General features: G+C 41.4%; 1 protein-coding gene across 7 annotated transcripts in view; it reads right to left on the minus strand.

The window, feature by feature from the left end:
- Positions 1-19,761, minus strand: part of DOCK10 (dedicator of cytokinesis 10) — a 267,897-nt gene that overhangs the window by 99,770 nt on the left and 148,366 nt on the right. For all 7 annotated transcript variants that reach the window (XM_042995487.1, XM_015538862.2, XM_042995486.1 and 4 more), the window contains exons 5-11: positions 13,695-13,767; positions 13,294-13,416; positions 12,906-13,040; positions 2,254-2,437; positions 875-960; positions 516-599; positions 239-394 (exon numbers count right to left, since the gene is read on the minus strand). In XM_042995487.1, the coding sequence (XP_042851421.1) occupies positions 239-394; positions 516-599; positions 875-960; positions 2,254-2,437; positions 12,906-13,040; positions 13,294-13,416; positions 13,695-13,767 (841 nt within the window). The remainder of the gene's footprint in view (positions 1-238; positions 395-515; positions 600-874; positions 961-2,253; positions 2,438-12,905; positions 13,041-13,293; positions 13,417-13,694; positions 13,768-19,761) is intronic.

A 19,761-nucleotide genomic window follows, 5' to 3' on the forward strand; every position in this document is an offset into this window, starting at 1 on the left:
AAAGGACACTAGAATACAGTCCCTTTGACACTTCTTCAAGGTAAAAGGAACATTTTACGGTAGTATGTCTGCTTCAGAACTCATGCATTTTTGTGATGTGGAAAATGCTGTCATTCATACTCCCTGGTGCACTAGCTGGTGTGAACTCAGTGCCTGGGATTATCAGGAATAGAAAAGATTTTGGCCAGGGTGGTGTGATATTGGCTGATTGGCATTGGATGTAACAGGGGAAACTTACATTCGTTATTGGGTCATTCTCATTCTCTGTAACACATCCCTGAAGATTTAAGTTGAGAGCTTTACAAATGATCATGATCCTCTTGGCGGCTTTTTCTTCAAATGGTTTGATCCCAAGGTCGGGTTCGAAAAGGTCCTTTTTCTGAAGTTTCAAGGTCTACAAAAAAGGTGGAAGGTTTTTCTCAACAAATGCCCATCATAAAAAAAAGAAATCCTGAATTCTAAACCACAATTGTGTGGATTGAGTTCACGCATGCTCAGAAGGAATTTCGACTTACATCTATATCTGGATCCAGCGAGAACAGATTTAACCTCTCCGTATTTCGAGTCGTTTTGACAGTCTCTTCAGTTTCTGTGAGGTACTGCAGAGAAAACTGTGTTAGCTCTCGGTAACCAACTATCCAAATACTTACAGCCTGGCCCCCTCCACATGGCCAAGAAATTGCCCCTTAGTATCATCACTCTTTTAATATCATCCATTAACACGCGGCAAATCTGATCACAACATGCTTTTGTTTTTTGAGTGTTGCATTTCTTAGTTTAAATTTTAAAATACAGCATTTCCATCTTTTCCATGAAAACAATAACTAATAAGTTATTCAAATTTATTTGCATAGTAAAATGTCAGCTTTATTACTTTTGCGAAGTCTGGGTGTAGGCTGTTCTCTGAAGACTCTGTTTCCTCTGGTGTGCTTTCACAAGTTACAGAATTATCCAGCGAATCTTGAAAAGATACACCAAGACAGGTTAATAAGTAATACTCATAAATCACACATCTCTCCAGGCTGTGGCATATCAAGACCGGATGTGGGATGGATGCAGGTGAGCAGATGTCTTCGTTGTATCTTGCCTCCAGGACTCTATATTGTTACAAGATCGAGGCCTGGAAATCAGACCTCCTGATGGTCATTTTGGGATTCTTTCCATGACACCACCCTATGTGCGTAAGAACTCTTGACCCTTATAATACCATACTTATACTTGGGGTTGTCATGACTTACTCCATCAATGCACACTAAAGTTTTCTTATCTGTGAGTACATTTTTGATATTCTGACTCTCTGGCCATCAACTTCAAGCCCATATTCTGGCTTCAGTTACTTAAACTCTCTAAAACTCTATAAACATGAATACTCAAGTTGATTATCATTAAGTAAATCATGAATGCTAAACGCCTGCCATGGTACATAGTAGTTGTGTTAAAGTCAACAACAGTTTTCTTCCTCATTGCCCCATGCCTCTTTCACTTTATAGAATATGATACTTAGACTACTAGAATCTAAAGACTCTGGTGTCTAAGATCCCATGGTGCTGGACAAAATGTCCTAAAATAGTTTTCCTTTCGGGAGGAACGACCCACTCTGGAAGTGAACTTGGCTTTCCTGTGGTCATGGACCTGTTTTTCTATGTGTCTCATCACCTGTCCTTTCCACGCTCTTGCTGCCCTCTCTTTGCCTAGAATGAATTAGAATTTTAAGAAGTAATAAGGATGGGAAGAAGAAAAATATTTTTATTTCATAAAGATCTCTAATATTGTGCAACATTTATGGAACTGTCACATATAAGCTGATCTCAGTATGGTCAAGAAGTATCCATGAAAGATATCTTTCAATTAAAAGGAAGTAATGCATGTCTGTCTTTACATAATATCATGTTAATTAATTAAGTCAAAGTAAAGTGAAGTAAAGGCTATGAAACACAAACTACCCCATCTAAGGTAACCTCCCATCAGACATGGGTACATTTTTAGTACTGCTAACAGATGATTTCCAGCCTCAAATCACTGCCAGTAAACTCAAAATCATACCTGCGTGTGGTGATCCTCACTATTCAGTAAAAGTCAAGCATTTCGGGGTGCTTTTCTGGAGCTCAGGGATGGATGAGCTAGCCTTGACAGCTACCACAGTTAACTAGTTAGCCTTGACAGCTACCACAGTTAACTGGTTCATTAGATGAACCAAACACACAGGTCACATTTTGCAAAGGAAGGGAAGGGGGGGGGCGCGTGTGTTCTCACCCAGCCCCAGATCTGCAAGCTCCATGCTCCTCCTCCCCTGAGGTGGCCCCTCAGGACTGATTTGCAGGATGCGGTTCAGGGTGTGGATCCATTCATCCATATCTGACTCTGTTTCAGCCGCCAGCACAAAATAGGTTAGGTCATTCATTTTCAATTCAAAAGCATATTTTCTTAGTCTGTTATTCTGTGGTGCAAAAAGACAGACAGAAAGCAAAAACACCAGATAATAAGTCTTAGAGAGCGAGAGACATTTTTTAGGGGGCCGTGCTTCCGAAGTGTTTCCTTTATAGGAGAGTAACATAAAGAAGATGGGCCAAACGAAGGCCAAAATTTGGGTGGGAATGAATCATTCTGTTTGGTTTCTTTCAGGGCTTTTGGTGCTAAGATGTATTTTATTTAGGTTCTTGTTGATTGGATGATCGTGGTGACTCAAAAATTTCACCTTCAGGCACATGTGGCAAGACGCTCTAAACTTCTTCAAATCGTTGATTAGAAGGTCTGCCTTCACTTTCTCATCTTGTGTTCCGTCCACTATTCACTCCAGTTGGGTTTCTGGCCCCATGACACCCCGGAGCAGCACTAGCCATGGTCACTAACAAACTCTATGCTGCTGCATTATCCAAGACATTTCCTTTTTCGGATCTTCTTTGACTCTTCAGTAGAATTAACATGGTGGCTTCCACTTCCTCCTTGAAACCTGTCTGTGTTGGGTTTCCATGACCACACTCTATTCTGGTCTCCTTTCTTCTTCATCAGCCACCACTTTTCAGTCATGCCTTGGACTCCTTTCTCTCTCATCTGACCCCAGTGGCTTTAAAGGATGTCCACATGGTTGGACACCCCGATTCCTTTCTCTGGCTCTGGCTTTTCCATCAGCCTCCCAACTTTTCTCTTATTCGACATCTCTACTTTGCCTTTTGTGACGCACCCATGAGGCCTTGGCTCTAGTTCCTGAATGTGCTCATGTGCTCTGGTTACATGTTTTGTTGCTGCCGCAAGGCCTGAAGCAGCCCCCCCCCCCCCCCCCCCCCCCGCGTGTACCTCACACATGTCAGCACCACGTCTGTCCCTCATCTACTTAGGGGACCTGTAGTCACTCTTCAGATCTCAGTCGAAGTTTCTCCAATTTCTCAGGACGAGGTTCTTGTCTTCCAGGGCACGTACAACAATTTGGAAGTCCATACGTATTCATTTTCATTTCTTTGTTTCGACCAACATGTGCCTCCTTCATGGCTGCCTCCAGAAGACCAGGTCAGTTCTGCTCACGACTTTACCCTGTGCTGTGTACCAGTGGGTTCAAAACACTCACCTTTTATAAGGGAATAGGATTGCCTCCTGTTTTTGGGAAACTGACATTCATAGGGAAGAATGAATGAACAAAAGACTGGAAAACACAAATTGGGGGCTGTGCAGAGAATTAAAATGGGCTCGGGGGTGAGTAGCCACTTCAGGCTGGCCTTCCAGGAAGGGGCATCCAAGTTGAAATCTGTAAAACCACTGAACTATTCCAAGATGGGAGAAGCGCACTGAAACTGGAGGGAATACAAGAGCAAATTATTATGGTGCTTTTATACATTCCCGCCATGAGATTAGAATTATAAATTCAGAGCGGAACGATAGAGCCCGCGATGATATTAGCGTTATATTATCTGCAGTGGTTGTAAGAATTATTGAAGATATCCCATCTCTAATTCACTCTCAGTTAATTCTGATACAGGTAGTCAACCCTTACCCCTAGTCAACTCTGCTTTGAAGCCATTGGAGCACCCACAATTACAACAGTGCGAGGTCTATGGGCTTAAGACAACCAGGTAAAATGCAAATAGGAGAAGAACCGTAAGGTGAGAGTAACATTATAGTGTGGGATTGTGGCTGAATATCAAAGTATAAGATTCTTTTTGGGGACACGATTGCTATTCCTGGTGGCAAGAAAAAATAATTTGTAATATCCTCCTGGTAAGGTCTTTTTTCTTGGTGATGGTCTCAGAAGACTGTCCTCAAATAGCTTCCTCCTTTCAACTTCCACAACATCATGATGACTACCACAAATATGACACTTACTAACCACTTGCCGTCTAGATGGCAGGTACCGTGCTGAGCACGCATAGTTTTTATTCTGTTTCATCCCACAACAGCCCTGGGAGACAGACTGAATTATTCCATTTAACATGTAATGACATGGATGCTTGGGAGATAAATTGAAATGTGCTTGGGATTCTACAGGTAGCAAGCGGCAGAGAAAGGAAAAAAAACCTCTTTATCCTCTAACCCACTGAGATGATCAGGGGCAAAGATGTTCACCAAATGCTGTTTCCCTTCCTTGTCCCCTTCCTGGCACAATCACATCCCGAAGGGCTGGTCACGGCCTGGGAGGTCATGGCTTCTCTAAGCACTGACAATAGACAAGGGTAACAAATACACCTCAAGAAAAAGAAAAATTCAGGAGAAAAAAGAATTAGCTAAAAAAACCAGCTGTGATTCTCACTGTAGAACTTCATAGCTCAAATGCCACTTTCTAGATTCTTCCAAGGACACGCTCTTGGCTCTGACCCATACTCCTTGTAACAACTCACTCGCTGGCTGGCTTTTTAAATAGTCTATGAACTTGATATGGGCAGAGGCTGACCGGTTATCCTCACTACTCAGTGCAGTAGTGGTATTCCTTCAAAAAGACAGATTTTGTGCTGTGCAAAAACAGACATATTAGCTGCCCTGGCTGAACAGGGGAGACAGGCATTAACCAGTTAATCACAAAAATGTGAAATTGGAAGATAAACATACTTAGATTCTGTGTGAATGTGCTGAAGAAGAGGTGTAAACTTAAGGTATAAAAACTCTTCTTGAGAACCAGAAAGCTATTGCGATATGAGAATATTGTTATTCTCTCAAGACCCTCTGGGGTCTAGGAAAGCAGAGGACAGGATGATTTTGACTCATAAAACGCCAGAGCTGCATTTTGAGGCTATTTTGGCTGCAATATAAACACAGTGGGGGTTGCCAGAAAGATAGCGGTGGCCCCAAACTTTAGGGGGCAAAGCAAACATACAGGCAGCTTCTTTAAGAATGCAAATTCTTATGGGAATGCAAGCTGGTGTAGCCACCCTGGAAAACAGCATGGAGGTTCCTCAAAAAACTAAAAACCGAACTACCCTACGACCCAGCAATTGCACTACTAGGCATTTATCCAAGGGATACAGGTGTGCTGTTTCGAAGGGACACATGCACCCCCATGTTTGTAGCAGCACTATCAACAATAGCCAAAGTCTGGAAAGAGCCCAAATGTCCATCGATGGATGAATGGATAAAGAAGATGTGGGATATAGATACAATGGAGCATTACTCGGCAATCAAAAAGAATGAAATCTTGCCATTGGCAACTACATGGATGGAACTGGAGGGTATTATGCTAAGTGAAATTAGTCAGAGAAAGACAAAAATCGTATGACTTCACTCCTATGAGGACTTTAAGAGACAAAACAGATGAACATAAGGGAAGGGAAACAAAAAGAATATAAAAACAGGGAGGGGGAAAAAACAGAAGAGTCTCCTAAATATGGAGAACAAACTGAGGGTTGCTGGAGGGGTTTTGGGGGGGGGATGGGCTAAATGGGTCAGGGGCATTAAGGAACCTACTCCTGAGATCATTGTTGCACTATATGCTAACTAATCTGGATGTAAATTTTAAAAAATAAAAACAAAATTAAAAAAGAGAACGCAAATTCTTAGAAGCTATAATCTCCACAGGAGGTGTGGGTGGACTCCCTCCACACACCCTAACACACACTTCTGGCAGGTCTCATGAAGGAGGTCCATAAAACCCCATGCGGCCTGCACTGACACAGAGGGTCTAAGGGCAAAGACAGCTTGGCCTTGAGCAAGTGTAAAAGGAGATAGTTTTCCTTCATAAAACAACAGGAACAGAAATAGATACAGAGGAAAGAACTCGAAACGCTCAGAGTTCAGGGCACAGCTTTGGCTGGAACACTGTTAAGGATCTGAACACAGCAAAATGCAAGCCAGTCTTAGTGTTGTCTTGAAAACAAACAGATTAAAGAATCTGTTTAACTAATCTCATGTCATAAATAATGTAGACAAGGAGATGAAAAGCCATGTAAAATGCTTACATTAATTGTATGACTTAAAAGTCAATGGAACTGCGACCTGCTTTCAGATGCAGAGGAGAAGGAACTCAGAGAATTCCAGACAGAAAACAGGACAAAACATAGACACTAAAACTTGATTTTCCAAACTGTATACTCTACTTCAAGTGAATTGGAAAATGGGTTGCTGATGTCAACAATCTTATAAAAAATATTTTGCAAAAATTTGGGCAAACTGTAACAAGCCCTTATTTCTCCAAAGGGCGTATTTATCAATGAAATAAATATTCTATCTGCAGCTTCTCAAAAACCGAATTATCTTTTTCTATTTGGAGCGGAACAGAACTACTTACAGTCATAGAGAAGCTTACACTGGGGAAGACTGTGATGCCTAAGTGGTTTTCTATCTCCTTCTCTGTGATCTCTAACATAATGGCATATAAAATCACAAAAAAAAGAAAGGACAAAAATAGGAAAATCAATGGGACATTTTAATAATTTTGAAATGCAGTTGTTATGTCATTATAGTGGTAATCAGGAAATAATCATGTTCTTTTTTTTCGATCTCCCAGTTTTCCTGTTTCCCTGAAAACAGTGTCCTTTGTGGCAGACGTGACTCCTCCGTTTACTAAAGCTCACCACAGTCCATCTACACAGCTTCATAAAAAGCAGGAAACTGTGAATATGTCCTAATGCCAACTGACATGTTTAATGAGTTGTAGCCAACTGGTCTGTTTCCACAATACTCATCTGGAAAGGTTCCGAAATAGAAACTCCAACAAAGCTACCAAAGCCAATGGAGAAATGAGTATCAAAGCAAGTTACCCGAACAAAATATTCCATTGTGCCTAATACGTTACTAGCATCTTTTGCAGGAACAAAAGAAGAGTTCCCAAAAGAAACACACAACATCACATCCAGGTTACTGGGGTTGGTGGCTACCATTGATGTAGTCCTTTCCATTCTCTGTATGTTTGTTTGTGCATTTCATTCAACAAAAATGTACTGGGTACCTTCTGTGTGTCAGGTGCACAGCATTAAAAACATTCAAATAAAGCACTCGCCCTCATTGAACTTGCATTCCAGTGTATAAAAACATTCAAATAAAGCACTCGCCCTCATTGAACTTGCATTCCAGTGTGATGGAGTGTCCGTAAACAACTAAGCAGAAATATAGCGTACGTACTATGCATGTGCTATAGGTAAAGTACAATAAAGTCTCAAGCAGTGATATATTCTGTATCTTATATATCTTATATGTTATATGATAGTCTTACATTATGTCATCAGAACCTATTGTTTGAGATGTGCCACTCATTTTCTTTGCATGTGCTCCATTTATTTTTTCTTTCTACGCATCGTCCCATAGGCTGGGAGTTCTTTGAAGACAGAAGCCACATTTGACTCATATTTGGCTTTCCCACAAAGCCTAGCATAACTAAGTTTTCAATATATGTTTGCTGAAATAAATCCTCCCCCTAAAACCCACTGCTTAAAGCTACGCATGAGCATATCTTTGTAGTACTTCTTCCGTCCATGTGGCTTATGCAGGATAGATGTATGAATATGTGCAGGCATGCCCATAGGATGTATGATTATCAGCTTATTTCCTTGGGCATCTTCCTGTAGTTTTGGACATCCCTCCACTTCAAACCTATTTTTGCCATTTATTAGCTCTGTGATTTGGGAAAGCCACTCTATCTCCCTGAGTTTTATTTTAATAAACTGGGACAATAATGATGCGCGTTCAATCAACTGGTGCCACATAATGTATCAGATAAAAGTACAGTGTCATTCTGGTTTTTATTGTTATCATTGGAAATGAGATTTTATTTATTTATTTATTTATTTATGGAAGTTTATTTATTTTGAGAGAGAGCACGCGCGCACGTGTGTGCAAGCAGGGGAGGCGCGGAGAGATGGGAAGAGAGAGAAGCTCCAGCAGGCTCCTGTTGTCAGAGCAGAGCCCCACCGGGGGCTTAATCTCAAGAACCTTGAGATGGCGACCTGAGCTGAAATCCAGAGTCAGATGCTTAACCAACCGAGCCACCTAGGCGCCCCCGGAAATGAGATTCTTTAGAGCCACAGTTTGCTAATGTGAAGTTTATAGGTCAGATTTAGTTTCTAGATTTGTTTTCCTTGGCAGTTTTCCCCTCCCGATTTAACTACGTTTCTGTGGGCATGCACACTCCAAGCTGCTCCCTGCTGTCTCACACCTGGCCCCACTTCCTTCAGGTGGTGGGCTTCCTGAGCTGCAGAATGTATCCAAGTTTCTAGACTTCAGTTAAGCACGTGAGGCCACGGTCTTGGAACCCATGTCCACAAGGTGGTAGATTCGGCCCCGAGGAGGAAATAAACAGCGTTTGGCCCCCCACCCCCATTTACGCCTGCATAAAGTGACATCGCTCATTATTAATGTTGCGGTGGGAACCCTAGAAGACGGGATGCTTGGACTATTCATTCTCTTCCACAGTGGCAAGATCTTGAATAGATGGATGGATGGGCCAATGGATGAATGAATAAGAAGACCCTGAAGGAATCAGATGGGATAATACAGGCCTAGATGTCCCTTGGCCCCAGATCAAAACTGAAGCAGCAAAAACCGGAAGTTCTGTTCCAGATTGGGAGTGCATGGGGTATAAAACACATCTAATGTCACTATTTGATTATAGTACAAAATGGAAACTATTGTCAATTTTTTTTTTAAATCAAGATCTAAAAAATTTCCAACCGTAAATATTACCACAAATCTCTGAGAAACTTGGGTAGGAGTTTCCTTCTGCTTGATGTCACCCTTGAAATATATTTCTAAGAATTCCAACAACTATTCTTAGAAAAACACAATGACATAGATTGGGTCTGAATGAAGCAACCAGAATGGCTTGTTCACAGAAGACTGTTAGGAGCTTGGACTTCCTAAGAATGCCAGAGGGTAGGTATCACTTCTGAGGTAAAGTTTTTGTTCCTTTTTTCTGTTTTATTCAAGAGAAACCGATAATGATTCTTGACAAAACAGGTCTGACTCATTCTATTATTCATTTGTTCTGTGATCCTGTGTGTACATGTTTCGTCTTCAGGCACATTTTGTACCTGAGAGCTTGGGAGAGCAATGACTAAACTTGCTTCTTATTTGAGAATCTTCTTTCCACTTGTAAGACCTCATAAGCCAGAGACAGCCATAAGCAAATATGTAAGAACCAGGATCCAGACACAAGGTGGTACATAACCCAGACATCTATCTTCCCAGTGATCTCAAGAAGTTGGAGGTCCTCCCTCCCCAAAGGGCTATAAGTTCTTGATAAATAGGAATAGAAATGAAGGGGTATAGGGCTAAACTCTTTCAAAGATATAGTAGTGTTCCCGAATATTTGAATGGCCATCTACTGGGGAGTGAAATAGAAATGCAGCTGTGCTTTAAGGTGCAACATCTACCTTGGTGAATCCTGCTAGCTGGCCCAGAAGAGTTCATTCATCACTGTTCTGTGCTCCTAGAACATTCAATAGCAGGTGTTGTTGATAGCTTTTGTGACACTGTGTAATCATTAACAATGAGCCTATGTTCCTCTCTGGTTTTGACTTCAGCAGGGAGTTCTCAATGCCTAAGCACAGTTCCTAGTATGTCATACACACTCAATAAGTTTGTTGAATGAAAAAATACATGAGTGAATAAAAACTAAATGAATAAAGAAGAATATTTAGATAGAAATTTCAGGAAGGTGAATGGAGATTTCCTAGGTAGGTCTTTCCCCAGTGGAATGTCTATTTCTCAAAGTTGTGATCTTTGCACCTGACGGAAAGCCTATCACCAGCTGGCGCTGACCTTTACTGCTCACTTGCTTGTACTTAGGGACTTACGTCCCACATTTTTCCTTAAGCTCTTCTTTCCAGCTTACCTTTGAACTCAGGCAAAAAGCCTGAAGGGCACAGCACCCCATGATAAAAACCAAAACTACTCCTCAAACAATAACTGCCCAGGCGAAGAACTGTGGCCCAGAAGGTCCAGACCAGTTTGAACTCAACCCCTGACTCACACCAGTGCAGATGGACCATGGAGTGACCCACAGAGTAACCAACAATTACCTTTACCTCATTACAATATTAAAATCTCTCCTCCGAGAGGAACACAGGCCTCATTTATAAAACATACAATGTATATATATAGGTATATTTCCTTAAGTCACATGTATGACCTCATGCTTAGACCTACATACGATGACAAGGTTCCCCTTTCTAAATATTCATCCTAACCCTAAACAAAGGGATCCCACTCACCCTTGCTAGGGGAGTTATTCACCACGATCTCCGTATTTGCTGCGTGTGAAGTCTTTTTTTTTGTGAGATAGCTCACCTGGTGTGGCTTCTACCTGTGACTCACCAAGGAGCGAAATCACGTTAGTTTGGTTACAAGACTAGGGAAGAAAGGCTGAAGGCACACGGTCTCCCAGATCCTTTTCCACGCTAGCACATTGTTTGAGTTTTTACAGATGAGGAACCTGAGCTCAGAGTCCGAGTAACTTACTCAAAGCCTCCAAAAGTAAGTGGTGAAACCAGGATTTGAACGCTGACCTGTATGAACCCCAAACTTTGTTTTCTCCTAGAAGACACTCTCCAGCTCCAAGGCACCACTTCAGCAGAGACTGAAGTACAGTCTAAGACGTGATGGAGAAGTTCCTGTAGTCAAGGTCAGATTTGAGCACCGAGATGCGTGCTCAACACCGAGTTAATAGGATTCTTCGAAGAAGCAATGTCATAGTAATACGTATCTCTGTGAGCTGGATATACAGCACGGGCTACAGTGATACTGCCTGAAAGATGGTAATGCATTTGCTAGAGCGAGCTTTGAAGGAAAAAAATGGAAAAGAAAATACCTAAGAGTTTTAGCTCAGTTTCTAGAGAATGTAATCGTTGATCTTTCACCTACTGCGGGAAGTTTTACTTGACATTTCTAAAGCCTAAGCTTCCTTTGCGGCCAACAATAGAAAACCATCTCCACCCTCCATTAAGATCCTTATTGCCCTTTCCATATGGAAAGCTGGCATCTGCATTAAAATGCAATTATCTTTCACTTCTAGCCGACTACTCTGCTACACTTAATTAATTCTTTCCTTTTAAAGTTCAGCATTAGTACTTTCTGGAGGAATTCCAGATTTTAACAGATAGACCATCCAGAAAAAGCCCAGGCCTAAGTGACTGGAGAGAGCTCCATTTCGCATCCACATATCCGAGTGCCCCTTGGTATTAATCCAAGACGTAATCTCAGCTCTGGAGCCAGCTGCGTCGACGCCTGCAGGTGAGTGGGAAGAGAAGGTCTGCTCCTGGTGACCGGTGACCAGAAACACAGTCCTCAACCTCCACAAGCCAGCATCCTTTTGTGAAATTCAAGATGAGGCTGCTGTAAGGTTTGGTTGCTTTGATTGTTACGTAAGAGGGAATAGGAGGCTCCTTACTTCCTGAGAGCGAAAAGAATAAATGAAAGCATGATGTCCAAATGAGGTCTATGGAGTTATTCTGCTTCCCTTTGCCACAGTGGTCTATGTCGCATCGCACACTAAGAACAATCACACGCTAAGAAGAACTTCCGGAACAGTATGGTCCGTTAAAAGCGCCGTGTCTGTTTCTGAAATTAAGCTCTTGGGAATCGATGTAATCCTCGTCTTTGAAGGAAACCTCCTCTTAGAAGGAAGAAGATTATATGTGCGCTGCCAATGTACTACCTCATTATCACCCAATAATAAAGATAGGATTTACGAAGCATAGTGAGCTATACGGTTTATACATTATTGAATTCTTTAGCTCAGTGGCGTTGTATGCTGCAGCCACACAGGTGGTCATTTTCTCCTTCTCGTTGAATATACCAGACTTGCTCTTGCCTCAGGCCCTTTGCACTTGCTGCCCCCGCTCATTCTTTAGTTTTCAGATCAAATAATTTCTCTATGAAGATGCTTTTTTTTTCTCACTTCTGGAGCACTGGTACTCCTTTCCAACCTCACCATTTGTCTCTCTGCCTCCCACAGCCCCATTTCTTTTCTTCACTCCAGATTTCACCCACTGATTCCATTCTGTTGATTTTTTTTCTTTGTGTATTTTCTATTATTTTTCCTTTGTTGAAAGTGAGTTTTGTGAAAGCAGAAACTCGGGTTGTGTTGTTTTCCACCGGATCTCTAAAGTCGAGAACAGTTTTTGACTCATTTCAGATACTCCATAAACACTTGAATGAATGATGACTGGATGAACACACTCTTTGATTAAAAAGCCCAAAAGGGGAGGCGCTCCTAGATGGCTCAGTCAGTTAAGGGTCCAACTCTTGATTTTCGGCTTAGGTCATGATCTTGTGGTTCGTGAGATCAAGCCCCGAGCAGAACAGAGCCCTGCGTCGGGCTCTGTGCGGACATCATGAAGCCTGCTTGGGATTCTCTCTCTCCCTCTCTCCCTCTGCCTCTCCCCCCCATTTTCTCTCTCTCTCAAAATAAATTAAAAAAAAAAATTAACAACAACAACAACAAATCCAAGAGGGGAAAACAAAACTCAAGGAGGAAAGGGATATCTACTCACCTGCACCACACCTGTACAGGAATCCAAAAAGATGCAGCCTTTGGGCTCTTTGGATATCTTTTCATCTTTGTAAAAATTCATGATGTAGGAGTTATCTGGCAACTGAGTCAGCTGGAAGTAGCGCTTTTTGAATGACTAAAGAAAGGGGAAGAAACAGACAGGTAGTTCAAAATGCAGTGTGCTAGTACAGAAATTAGAAATTCTGAAATTCCTTCGGGCGCGCTACATTCTTGGGCACTGTTCTAGGGAACAGCGCCCTCCTTCCTCGTAAATAAAATATGACCCGAAACATAAACTCGATGCAAATGACACTCCTCTGTGCTGTGACCAAAGGAGGGGGTGTCCAGAGAACTGGCAGAAACAAAGATGAGCCTTGATGTCTCCTTACCCGAACAGTAACGGTATTGTTCACGGTGCTATTGAAATTCCCCTTGTAGAGCCAGCCAGACTTGAAAACTCCGGTTCCTCCAGCTCCCCCACCGCCCTTAGAAGATGAGTGGGAGGTGGTATCCTGTGGAAGAGGAACCAAGGGCATGACTGCAACCTTTCGTGAATCCCACATCTTAGACGCTGCACTTACAAATGAGCCTCCTCTTTCTCTCTTCGACGCGTCTTAAATAATCATGTTCCATTTCAAAGCGAACGTGACTCATCTGGACTCAAAGCCCCTTCCACAAATAGCTATGGCAGCTTCCTTGAAAAATTGGTCAGAATGCGGAATACTCTAGTGGAGGACAGGAACTAATTGTCCTCCTGATTTAAACACTTAGCTTTCAGTAATTTACTTACTTCATCCTTATCAGCGTCTTCATGGTCCACCTCAAAGGAATGTGAAGGAAGTTTCTCTGGTTTGTATTCTGCTCTGAGAGTAAAGAAAAAAAAAAAAAAGAGTTTCTGATTTGTCATTTGAGACCTGACTTTCATTTTCCGCTGTTCCCCTAGGTAACAACCGTTGTGTTTTTCGAAAAAATAATGTAATCTTGTGAGGGCCCGATCTCCTTTGGAAGCATTAACTTTCTGCTACACCATTACATTTTATCTCCGGTAAATAAATCTCTGTTTTAAACCGTGGAGTTACTATTTATACAGATTTACACATGTCTTCTTGAATGAGATGAAGGCAAGCAAGACAATTTTAAAGCTCTGGTGGTTTGTATGCTTCTTCCTCTACCTTCTGCAGTGGAATATGAAGCAGTGCTGTTTTCATTTCCATTTCACCATTACATGGTGAGTCTTAAGGGTATGGGATGGCCATTGGAAAAACCATGTTCCCGAGAACCAGCCCGTGCTCTGGCCACTAGGTTGCGCTGTTCCCCTAACAGTGGCCTCCCCTGAAGTCGGCCCCAACTTGATTAAGCCGAAGGGTGCTCGCTTTGTGCCTTTCCGTGGTAGTCCTGAAATGCTGACCAGCCCGGAAGAGTCAGCGTGTGCACCTGATACTATCAATGGCAAAACAGGAGAAAGGTAAACTTCCTTTGGCTTGATTCTATTTCACAAGTCATGGCTGGATGGAGAGTGGTCAACAGCGTCTGAGGTTCGGACATTCCTTGATACTTAGTGAGAGAATCCTACGTGTAGAGTTGGCCTGGGATATTCATTTTCTTTAAGGTGATTTATGTTGTGTAGAAGCAACCTGGGAATCTGACTATTGAGAAAAAAAGTCCAGGGGTGCTCTTCGAGTTATTCCTGTCACAAATCTTTTCCTATGTTGACGGTATTCCAGATAGGAAGGGGCATGACCAAGACCTCTTTATACTTCAGTATGCATAAAATTACCAGACTGCATTCACATAGGGATTCAGTGGATTCAAGTGGGTTCAAAATACTCTTTACCTTTCCTCTGAAAGACCTGAAAATGCCCATTCCTGGTTCACAGCAGGGCAGGTAGGAGCACAGACAGAACACTGACCTCACTAATAAAACGGAGAAGCTTGAGATCAGAGTCACATTCTCTATAACTGATAATAGATTTTTTTTTCAATTGTGATAAAATATACATAACAGAAAAATTACGATTCTAACCATTTTCACGTGTACAGATCAGTGGCACAAAGTACGTTCACATTGTTGTGCAACCATCACAAAAGTCCGTCTCGTTCCCAAAATGACGCTGTACCCGTTACACAACAGTTCCATATCTCTCCCTTCCCCCACCCCTGGTAACCACTGTTCTACTTTCTGCCTCTCTGTATTTGGCTATTCTGGGCACCTCATCTTATGTTTCATTGCGTGTCTGGCTGATTTCATTTATTGTAAAATGCCCTTGAGGTTCATTCGTGTCGTGGCAAGTATTAGGATTTCATTCTTATACAAGGCCAGATAATACTCTACCGTAGTCTAAAAAGAGTTCACACCCCCAAAGCTGTTTCCATGAAGACACCCTGGAATCTCAAAATTAGGACTCTCTCCATGTAGATGCTGGGTACATGTCTATTATGACGCTTACCTGAATCTGTTGATTCCCTCCACCAGATCACATGTTTTTTTTAGTTTTATTTATTTATTTACTTAGTTATTTATTTTGAAAGAGAGAGAACCAGCAGGGGAGGGGTAAAGAGAGAGGGAGACAGAGGATCTGAAGCAGGCTCTGTGCTGTCAGCAGAGAGCCCAAGGCAGGGCTCAAACTCATGGACTCTGAGATCATGACCTGAGCTGAAGTTGGATGCTTAACCAACTGAGACACCCAGGTGCCCCAAGATTACATGTTTCTTAAAGCCAGAGACTCCAATGAAGTCCCATCTACAGCGTCCCCAGGCTTTGTCTTTTTCTACTGTAGGGACGCTCAATACACATTTGCTGATTGCATCAGTGATAGGCAAGGTGAACAAGGAGACAGAGAAGCAAAATAAGACAACATGGTATCATTTAAAACTGTTTTTGGAAGACATCTTGGGGACGCCAAAACACATATTTTTGGTGGCCAACGTCCTAAGACGCACCTCCCGTGTGTTAAAAGAGGTTTTGAAAAATGATCTTAGTATTGTGAATTTATTTTATAAGTTCAGATTATATGTTACTTGCTACCAAAACCAATAGCTAAGAAAAATAAAGCTATTCTGGGGTACACAGTAGTTGATATTGCGTATTAAGGATGATATCTGGGGTCTCCCTTCAGCCCCAGTCCCAATTTATTTGTCCATTTTTGTTCAGTTGTATAGCCTTGATATGAAATCCCAAGACCCATAGGTAAGTAGTTGTAAATGGTAACAGGCTTATTTAAAAGCCAGAGGCTTGAAAGAAGGGTGGTAGGAGATGTGTATTTTAAATTTATCTCCCCCACAGGTTCTGGCACATGGTAAGAACAGAATAAGTATTTGTCCACTGATGTATATGAAATTATTCGAGTGGGTATGCATTATTCCAAATTCCAGAAATATATTAATACATACATAATGCAGCCTTGTTCCTCCAAGACTTATTTGTAAGTTCAAAGAAGTTGAAAACTCTATACCAAGATAGCAGAACTTCTGTACTTAAGTTTAAATATGTACTATGCAGCATATAGCTTTTTAGTGAATTATATATGTGTGTAATTAGACGTTTGTGTACAAATACTAGAACTTCACAGTCCAGTGTAATTTGGGTGTTGTATTGAGAAGAAAACGAAGTCCGTAACAGTTACATAAACACACAGTGGAAGAAGTTGGACTAGAAGTCCTATTTTCTAAAATGCTACTTGCTGTATGTAGGGTAAGTTAATCAAACCATCTTTAATAAGCACATTAAGTAAGACTGGAGCCATTATTCTCTTCCAAAGGATCGTGGTGTATCTGTACTCCATCCTCTTTCTTACAGAGCCTTAGGGATACTCGAGCTTATCTGTGTCAGTGCCCCCAATGTTAACTTGTTCTGCCTCTTTTGGTTATGGTCAACTTATGCGAAGGGTGAGCCAGTCGCAGGTGACAGTGTTACTTTAGGACCACTGGGAAATGTTTCCTATCCTACCCAAAATATCCCTTTTCTCCAAAAGAGCCTAACAACATCCTGACAATCCTAAACAAAAAGCAATCACTTTCACCTCTTCATTTGGTTGGCAAAATAAAGCCCCTAAACACAACCCTTCCCTCTCTTCCCTCATCCAGCGAGGCAACACATTGCCTGAAATTCAGGGGCAGGTTCAAATGGCTGACTTCAGAGCAATTACTCCAAGCGTTTTGTCTGCAGAGAAGGGAACATGAGTGTTCCAGGATTCTTAAAATGATAGCAGGGCAGTAAAGGGAGTATTAAAGAAACATCCTAAGTGAAAGATAAAAGCATTCGTAGGGAAGACTAAGGAAGAGGCAGCACAGATAAACTTGAACATGGAAGGTCAACATCTGGCTCAGGCATCATCCTATGCTCTATGCCAATTATTTCCTATTAGTCTCCCTGTGACCTTGGTACAATTCTGTTTCTGAACTTCTTATTCTGTCCTCTACTGCCGGCATGACTTACCCTTTCTTCTCTTTCTTACAAAAGACTAATTTTATAGGCATTTGTTCTTGGTAATAGTGGATCACAATAGTGGCCATGTTCCTCAAATATATCGAGATAGATAGATAGATAGATAGATAGATAGATAGATAGATATCTCATGTTTTCTTTATCCATTCATGCATCAACGGACATTTAAGTTGTTTCCGTGTCTTGGCTGTTATAAACAATGCTGCAGTGAACATAGAATGCATGTATCTTTTTGCATTCATGTTTTTGTTTTCTTTGGATAAATACCCGGAAGTGGAGTTGCTAGGTCATATGGGAGTTCTGTTTCTAATTTTTTGAGGGACCCCCATACAGTTTTGCATAGTGGCTGTACCAGTTTACATTCCCACCAATAGTGCATGAGGGTTCCCCTTGTTCAACATCCTCATTAACACTTGTTATTTCTTGTCCTTTTGATACTAACCATTCTAATGGGTGGGAGGTGGAATCTCCTTGTGGTTTTGATTTGCATTTTCCTGATGACTAGTGTTGTTGAGCACCTTTCCAGGTACCGGTTGGCCACTGTCTGCTCTCCTTGGAAAAAATGTTTATTCAGATCCTTTGCCCACTTTTTAGCCGGATTGTTATATTTTTTGTTATTGAGTTGTATGAGTTTTTTGTATATTTTGGATATTAGTCATCAGATATAGGATTTGCAAATATTTCCTCCCATTCTGAAGGTTGCTTTTTCATTATGTTGATGGTTTCCTTCGTCGTGCTGAAGCTTTTGAGTTTGGTGCAAGGCCACCTGTTTATTTTTACTTGGAATGCAGTCGGATCTAAAAACTCATTGCCAAGACTGATGTCCCGGAGGTCACCATCTAGTTTTCTTCTAGGAGTTTTATGGTTCCAGGTCTCACATTCAAGTCTTTAATCCACTTTGAATTAATTTTTGTGTCCAGTGTAAGAAGTGGTCCATTTCCATTCTTTTGTACATGTCTGTCCAGTTTTCCCAACACTATTTATTGAAGAGACTGTCCTTTCCCCACGGTATAGACTTGGCTCCTTTGGCATCATGTAGTTTTTGTCATTCTTGTCTCTTGTGAATCCCAAATTCAGCGCTGGATTTTATGTATGAAGGCTTACATTTTACATTCTAGCCTGAAACAATGTTCTCTCCACTATCCGTCTATGAACAGATACTCAAAAAAAAAAAAAAAAAAAAAGTGAGGTTCTTAAAAACACAATAACACAATTTCAAATTTAAAGAATAAAAATTAGGTGAATAAACACACTTCGTTTTTCACTCTTCCACAACTGCAAGGTTTCATTTTGTAGCCTCAGCAACCCATAAAAAGAAATGATCAGTTTAAATTGGTAGCGGGCATTGGAGAATTCTTCTAATCCAGGAGGCACGAACATGATTTACTTCTAACAGCCTCTGAAGGCCAACTAAATGATCTGTTTCTACTACTGACCTAAATATGTGTGTAGTCTTTAATGGGGAGTGCTTCACTTTGTAAAATCATTTAAAAAAAGATTTTTTTCATTCAGTCTTACAGTCTTCATCATTTCAGGGGATGTGTGAAGATTACATTCTAGAACTTCTGATTTTCACATAGTTCATTGAAATCTCTGACTTTGTGGCAGGAGTATTCTTCCCCTTCGTGGTATCAACTTCTACTTCCTTTAGTTAATTAAGGGAAATTCTCAACGATATTTTCGTTACTTTTGTCTACTTCTCATGAGGTTCTTCTCATGCTCCATGATATCCAGACCTTGTTTTTGTTCGAGGTGGTTCCTCTGTTGTTTTAATGGAGAACGAATACAGTGAAGGCAAAATCTCTCATATATTTTTTTTCTTGATGGCATCATGAAGATAAAGAAAAGATGTTTGGGGATCAAGCTGCTAAAGATTCCAACAGACCTGAAGTCAGTGGGAAGGCACATACTTGGAAGGGCAGCTAAATGCCACTTTCTACAATCTCTCACTTCGTATGAGATCTTCCAACCGCTTGGACGCAGTTTCCAAGTCGTGACCACTTCTCAGAACCGTTTTCAGAAAGAGGAAGTCTCGATGGTAAAAAAAAATACTTTTCAATTGTGCCTACAAAACGTGTGTGACTAAGGCCCAGACACTCTGAATATACACAGTAATTACTCACGAAAGCCGGGGGTATGGTAGACCTTCTTAGCACGAAAGTCCATACGGGAGGTTATATCAGGAGTGACCTGAATTTAAGGGGATGTCCAGAGATTTGGTAAAAGTTAATGTTGGCTGTTTGCAAAAAGGTTTGCTGCTTTGGAGGAACATTGTTTTGTTCTTTACAGTAATGCAACTGAAAAATACTGGGTGCCTGGGTGGCTCAGTCGGTTAAGTGTCCAACTCTTGATTTCAGCTCAGGTCATGATCTCGTTGTTTGTGAGACTGAGCCCTGAAATGGGCTCTGCGCTG

The sequence above is a fragment of the Panthera tigris genome, chromosome C1 (genome assembly GCF_018350195.1).
Source record: "Panthera tigris isolate Pti1 chromosome C1, P.tigris_Pti1_mat1.1, whole genome shotgun sequence".
In the NCBI taxonomy this organism is placed as follows: domain Eukaryota; kingdom Metazoa; phylum Chordata; class Mammalia; order Carnivora; family Felidae; genus Panthera; species Panthera tigris.